Here is a 7,892-nt window from a genome sequence, read left to right on the forward strand (position 1 = left end):
GGTGTGGGGTGGAAAAGGCAGACAGAAGGAGAAGAATGCAAGGGGAAGAAGATGGAAGAGGGGGGCTAGAGAGGAGGAGAAAGGAAGAGGGATGTAGAAAGAGAGGATGGAGGGATAGGGTCCAGGCATAGCTAGCTAACTTTAAAAGCTAAATTTGGACCTGTTAGTAAATTTTTCATGTGCACATGACTGACAAAAGGGGGAAATTTACAAAGAAATATGTTTGTGGAATTTTCCTGTTGAACTTCAAGACAAGATTATACTACTCCTAGTCATGATTGCTGTTGATAATCTTGATATTTACTTCAGGGATTAGAACCTGGATGGGTGGCTCATGCTGTTCCATTACAACCCACAAGTCAAACACATCCATAGTTTAAAACTATCCCACAGATGCATTTCTGAATAGGGAGCTTCTTAGAATGACCTTGTCCTTGGGAGGATCTCTGATGATTTTCCACCTTTCACTGTGTGTGTTCTCTTTAAACTTACTGATGGTATTTTGTTCAAACCTCCACCACAATTACTCTGTTTTCCTTAAATTACTTAGTTTTTATGGGTAATAAACAGAGAAAATAAGGCAGTCAATTACTCAGAAAAGAAAATTCTCTGATATGCAAGAATACACAAATAACATGTCTATTTGTGTACCTAGTCATCGCTGCAAATTTTACCAAGATGATGTACAATGATTTTATGTAACAGGTGAGGGGTGAACAAGACAGACAGAAATAAATAATAGAAATAACAATAACTATAAATGAAACAATAGGTCATTGTACATGATGTAAATACTTTTATAATACAAGTTTATTGAAGCAGTTCTAAATCTACTAAATAATTCAATAGTTTTGATATAATCTGAGGGTTGTGGAGAAATCTTTGAGTGTATAACTTTCAATCCATTGAACAGTTCTGATGAGTGGGCAGAAAAGTTTTGGAAAAATCTCTCTCTCTCTCTCTCTCTCTCTCTCTCTCTCTCTCACACACACACACACATACACACACACATGAGATAATCATTCATGAAACCTGATTTTTTTTGTTTTTACAAAATGGTGCTGTTAAAGCTGGAGATAAACAGCATTCAGAACAGAAAATATTATTTTGCTTATTTTTACTTTTTTGTTGACTGACAGTTTCATAATTTACATAATGAATGTTAGTCATTTTCACATTCCATTCCTCTTTCACATCTCCTTCCTCTTCCATAGGAACTTTAGTCTCAACAAGTCACCTTCATACATTCACACCTTCTTTCTGTGTGTGGCTCAATGACTTTAATTAGGATAGAAATTTCAGGCAAGCCTGTTGTTTGCACATTACATTATTTAGATAAAAAGTATTAAAATAGGTTATTTGCACATATGAGCATATTTTGAAGCAAAACAAAGAAAAGAATGAATGGGATTGGGTGAATGTGGGATATGATTGAAAGTGTTTGGTAGAATTTGAAGAAATCGCTCATTGTCAAAGTTAAAAGACGGGATTTTTTGATGAAATAGTATGGATTTATGAATAGTTTCAAAGGAGTATTTGGGGACAATGGTTGACCAGATCAGTAGTACTGAGGTTTTCTTATCTCCAAATAAGGAAATGAGTTCATGGTAGTATTATTCATTAAATTCAGAACAGTGAAAGAAGAAAACTACAATCTATTTTGCTTATATAAATCTGCAGAGTTCTCCAAAACAAAATACTCTTTTTTTTTTTTTTTTTTTTTTTTTTGGTTTTTCGAGACAGGGTTTCTCTGTGTAGCTTTGTGCCTTTCCTGGAGCTCACTTGGTAGCCCAGACTGGCCTCGAACTCACAGAGATCCGCCTGGCTCTGCCTCCCGAGTGCTGGGATTAAAGGCGTGCGCCACCACCGCCCGGCCAAAATACTCTTAATAACAGGAATTTACCTAAAACTTCCTCTGTAACTACACTATAAATCTGACATGAATTATTAACACTGATTATTTGAGGAGGTGCCAACTAGATGAAATGAACATACAATATTGAACCCTTTTAACAAAACACAGGAATGCTTGTTTTCAGAGTGAATGAGGCAAAAAAATATTGACCACATTTTATGGTAAAAATTGATATGTTCATAATTCAAAAGGCAGAAATACATAGGTTTTTAGATACACATACAGCTGTATATATACATAAACATATGGATATGTATATATACATAAACATATAAATGTATATATACATATATTTTTCCCCATCTGGCTTTGTAGTCTAATACCTAGTCAATAGCTCGATGTGTTTCACTTGTCAAGATATTATTATTTCTCTATAATTATTTACATATGTGAGCTTGCTTATTTATATGTGTGTATAGGAGTAAATGACTGTGCTTCTGTGTATATGCTTATACCCACAGATTGGTATATATCAAGATATAATATTTGAAAAGTATACATTTTGAAATAACACTAGAACTGAGGATATAGGTGAGCAGTAACGAGTTTGTTTAGGCAAAAAAAAGAAAATTATTAATGGGTAACTACATGACTAGGCAAATATTAAAGTGTGTGTGTGAAAGTGTGTGTGTGTGTGTGTGTGTGTGTGTGTGTGTGTGATATTTACAGCATGATGCTGCCAGCTGACTGGTTCTAGTTCCACGATTTAAATACATATTTAATTATTAAAATAAAATAAATTACATATATTATATATTAGAATCATATATACATGTCACTTTTAATCCTGATGGTTTAGTAACAATGTTAGAAATTTCCAATAACTATTGTCCATCACTAATCTTTGTTTTTTCTTAATTGAAGAATTTTTATTCATTTTACATACCTCACTCAAGATGATATTTTTTAGTTCCCTCCATTTGCCTGTAAACCTCATAATGTCATTGTTTTCTATAGCTGAGTAATACTCCATTGTGTATAAGTACAACAGTTTCTTTATCCATTTTTCAGCTGAGGGGCATCTAGGTTGTTTCCAGGTTCTGGATAGTGTGAATATTGCTGTTATGAACATAGTTGAGCAAATGTCCTTATGGTATGATTGAGCATCCCTTGGGTATATGCCCAAGATTGGTATCATTAGGTCTTGAGGTAGATTGATTCCAATTTTCTGAGAAACCACCATACTGGTTTCCAAAGTGGCTGTGCAAGTTTGCTTTCCCACCAACAGTGGAGAAGTGTTCCCCTTGTCTCACATCCTCTCCAATATAAGCTGTCATCAGTGTTTTTTATCTTAACCATTCTGACAGGTGTAAGATGGTATCTCAGAGTCATTTTGATTTGCATTTCTCGATGACTAAGGAGGTTGAGCAATTCCTTAAATGTCTTTAGCCAATTGAATTTCTTCTGTTGAGAATTCTCTGTTTAGCTCTGTAGGCCATTTTTCTAATTGGATTGTTTGGTATTTTGATATATAGTGTCTTGAATTCTTTATATATTTTGGAGATCAGCCCTCTGTCAGATGTGGGGTTGGTGAAGATCTTTTCCCATTCTGTAGGCTGTCATTTTGTGTTATTTACCATGTCCTTTGCCTTACAGAAGCTCCTCAGTTTCCGGAGGTCCCATTTACTAATTGTTGTTCTCAGTGTTTGTGCTACTGGTGTTATATTTAGAAAGTAGTCTTCTGGGCCAATGCATTTAAGGCTACTTCTCAATTTCTCTTCTGTCATGTTCAGTGCACCTGAGTTTATGTAGAGGTCTTTGATCCATTTGGACTTCAGTTTTATGCAGGGCAATAAACATGGATCTATTTGCATTCTTCTACATACTGACATTCAGAGTAGTTATATTCACTTAATTTTATAAAGGCCATATGAGTTTTGAATGTACCAAATTACACTGTGTGCCTTGTTATCCCAGTCTGACTTCCACTCCTTCTGTCCTAACTTTTCTGGTGTATGTGTTTTGATAAATTTCACATTGCATAATCCTGCTTTGCTATTGTTCTGTTTACATGCCTGTTGTCTTCTCTTATCTTAACTGAGTTTTCTGATTGGCACATTTAGAACTCACTGTTTTCTTTTTTCCGGTTGTTTTCTGTTGTTATGAAATTTATCACTAGCCATTGGTCTCCTATATATTAATTGTGCACTAGTTTATTTTGGCACATTTTCTATTGTGATGTTTGTCTTTTCCTTACTGATTTTCTTTCTTTCTTTTTTTTTTTTAAAGATTTATTTATTTATTATGTATACAGTGTTCTGCCTGCATATATGCTTGCAGGTCAGAAGAGGGCACCAGATCTCATTATGGATGGTTGTGAGCCACCGTGTGGGTGCTGGGAATTGAACTCAGGACCTCTGGAAGAGCAGCCAGTGCTCTTAACCACTGAGCCATCTCTCCAGCCCCTGATTTTCTTGATATAGTAATTTTCTTCTGTGCTAGGAATGGGTTTTTCATGCTATGACCCTTTACAGCTCATTCTCAATCTTCTAGTAAGATGGCCTTTATTTCAATATATCTTAATTTTTGTATTATACCATTTTAGGATAATGGTCTATACATCATTTAAAAAAATTTTCAGCCAGTATGGTGGAGCATGACTTTAATTCCATCCCCCAGGAGGCAGAAGCAGGTGGATCTCTGACTTCAGGCCCAGCATGGTCAACAGAGCAAGTTCTAGGAAAGCCAGGGCTATACAGAGAAACCCTATCTCAAAAGAAACATTAAAAAAAACTTTTTTTGAGGGCAAGTGAGAAAGTTCAGTGCATATCTGTAATCTTAATGCTACTGGTCTAGGAGAGATGATAGAAGAATTTTGTGGGCTCACTGTCCAGCCACTTTAACTGAAATAATAAACTGTAGATTCAGTGAGAGAATTTGTCTCAGGGCAAAGGGAAACAAAAGAAAAACCCCAAATCAAATCAACCCACAATGCAGAACAACAGAGAAAGATACTCCAAATTGGCCTGTGGTTGTCTTCTGTACACACACACACACACACACACACACACACACACACACACACACACACACACTGGCATACACATGTACATCAAATAAACACAGAAAAAGAAAATGTTTATTCATAACACCACATAATTAATTACTAATTTTTAAAGATTTATTTTTATTATTTTAAATTGTGAATATATGATTGATGATGTCCTCTTGTATTATCTGGAGTTGAAGTTACAGATGGTTGTAAGCTGCCCAACATGAATGGTGGAAATTGAGCTTGGACTCTCTGAAAGAAGAGCAAGTACTGTCAATTGGTAAGGCATCTTTCTAGCCCCTAGATTTTACTCTGATTAGCAATCTGTTTGCAAGCAATTGGTATAGTGTACATAGTAAATGAGAACATTTGGACAATGTAGTTCACAAATAAAAATTTATCCAAAACTTTCCATACAATCAATCTCAGAAGTTCAGCATTCATGTGTTAAAACAACTGCAGATGAAAGACACTTGAAAAATGTTTGTTCCAAACTGACATACCTTAACATCATTCCCTAAATAAAAGAGCATAGCGACCACTTACATTTATACATAAACATTTAAATTGCTTTAGGTATTTTAAATAATCTGGCACTGATTTAACATATAAGGGAAGGCTGAAGGGATGGCTTATTAAGTAAATTTTCTTGCTGTGCAAGAAAGGGAACCTGAGTTTGAATCCCTAGAACCCACATAAAGCCGGGTACTTACTATAGCATGTATCTGCAATCACAGCTCTCCTAGAGCAAGACCAAAGAGGAGAAAAAACTCACTGGACAGCTAGCCCAGCATGTGAAGTGGCAAACAAGAGACCCTGTCTTGAAGATGAAGATATACCTATGACACTTCCACATACACCATAGCACATGTGTACCTATAGTCACATGCGTGCTCAAGCATGGACACACACACACACACACACACACACACACACACAGACAGACAGACAGATAGATAGATAGATAGATAGATAGAGAGACACTTGCACACGCTCCCCCACAAAATAAAGTATAAAAAGGGGTGTCTATAAACAATTCAAGCACTATGCCTTTTTATAAAAGAGACTTGAGCAGCCACTGCTTTTGCTTTTTACAGGGGGACTGAAATCCAGAACTTTGAAGACATGAAGGGACAGATGACATGTGATTCCTAGTCACTCTCGTCATTGCTTCACCTGTGGTAACACATTCCCCAAGTTGGAGATCATTTGATTATCTTTACGTTGTTTTCGGCCTCTTGAAGCCTCCAGAAATCCAAAGAACCACACAAATTATTGTAAATTATAGTGTTACACATTGTAAATGGTTATTTTATCCCAGGAAAAAGAAATTGCCAAGACATTCCCATGACACAATGGCCTCTCACACTTTAGCAGGAACCCTATTTACAGTACAAACTGTAGCTGGAATTTCAGCAAATTTCTCCCTTCTTTATCATTATGTCTCTCTGTGTATCACTGGATTTAGGTTCAAGTCCACAGATGTCATAGTTCAGAACCTGACTGTAGCCAACTCCCTTATCATGCTTTCTAAAGGAATCCTACAGACCATGACAGCAGTTGGAGTAAAATATTTCCTTCATGAGTTTGGTTGTATATCCATTTTGTATATTTATAGAGTGGCCAGGGGTGTGTCAATTGCAACAACCTGCATACTCAGTGTGTTTCAGAATATCAAGATGAGCCCCATGAACTCCAGCTGCAAGAAGCTTAAAACAAAAGCCCCCCAGTACGTTGATGTCTCTATTTTCCTTTGTTGGATCCTATATATGTGTGTAAACTTAATTTTCCCCCTGTACAACCACAGCAAATGGAATTTCAAAAACATCACATGGAAACTAGATTCTGGGTACTGCTCTGCAGGGCTTCAAGATGGAATCACAGGTTCATTGTACATAGTACTGTTATTGTTACCTGAAGTTTCATTCTCAGGGCTCATGCTGTGGAGTAGCACCACTATGGTTTGCATCCTACACAGGCACAGGAAACAGATGCAGCACATCCACAAGGCAAGGCTCTCCTCTAGACCCTCCCCCGAGGCCAGAGCTACCCAAAACATCCTGGCCCTGGTATGCACCTTTGTGTCTTTTTATACACTCTCATCCACTTTTTATGCTTATATTGCTGCCTTTAATATTTCCAGTAAGTGGCTGTTGAACACCTCTGCCCTAATTTCTACATGTTTCCCGACCATCAGCCCTTTGGTTTTAATGAACCGTGACCCAATTCTAACAAGACTCTGGATCAAAATCAGACAGTCTGTTAGATGCATGTAAAGTTTATCTTTCTTCACAAACTATAGGGTTATACAAAGACAAATGTGCAACTCTGAGGAGAAAGACACACGCTTCTTAAGCCAGACACTAAGGCTGGTTGGGATTTCTTCAGATGGTTGAATGTGAAACTCTGGATGATAGACAAAGTCTGTCTTACAGCAAGTGTTCACCCTCCTTCACTCTAATGATTCTAGTCATAAAGCATTTCATTAACAAAAATTAAATAGACCTAGTGTCATATTAACAGACTTGATGTAGATATAATGCACGAAATGAGTAGCAAATACTCTTTAAGACACAAGGAGCACTCTGCTGGAACTGTGAATTACATGTAAGTCTCATGGGAAGAAGTCTTAGCAGGTTTCTTCCAGGATTGTCCGTGTAGAAAACATAGACCCTGGACTTTACAGACAACTTCACTCACTCATGGCTATTATGGATTTTTTTTTCTTATATGAAAGCACTGTGAGTCAAGACACAGGTGGGACAGTTTCACTAAGTTTCTGTCAGGAGTTTGGCATTTCTGGAGTTACCAGGATGGCTCAGTGGTTAAAGTGTTTGTTGTACAACCATGAGAATGTGAGTTCAGATCCCCAGCACCCATGTAAATGCAGGAATGGTGGCACCTGTTTACAATTCCAGTGCCGGGGAAGAGAATGATAGGTCCCAGCTCTCCAGCCAGCCAGTGTAGCCAGAATGTAGCTCAGTT

At 37.0% G+C, this 7,892-nt stretch overlaps 1 protein-coding gene across 1 annotated transcript; it reads left to right on the top strand.

The window, feature by feature from the left end:
* Positions 1 to 6,262: 6,262 nt before the first annotated feature.
* LOC114686603 (vomeronasal type-1 receptor 4-like) lies at positions 6,263 to 7,183 on the top strand. Its single transcript, XM_028861263.1, has one exon. The coding sequence runs from the start codon at positions 6,263 to 6,265 to the stop codon at positions 7,181 to 7,183; it is 921 nt and encodes a 306-aa protein (XP_028717096.1).
* Positions 7,184 to 7,892: the final 709 nt, after the last annotated feature.

Source organism: Peromyscus leucopus, chromosome 1 (assembly GCF_004664715.2).
Source record: "Peromyscus leucopus breed LL Stock chromosome 1, UCI_PerLeu_2.1, whole genome shotgun sequence".
In the NCBI taxonomy this organism is placed as follows: domain Eukaryota; kingdom Metazoa; phylum Chordata; class Mammalia; order Rodentia; family Cricetidae; genus Peromyscus; species Peromyscus leucopus.

Bases quoted from the DNA above. Each gene is read 5' to 3' on its own strand.
- LOC114686603 (XM_028861263.1), top strand. From the start codon at position 6,263: ATGGCCTCTCACACTTTAGCAGGAACCCTATTTACAGTACAAACTGTA.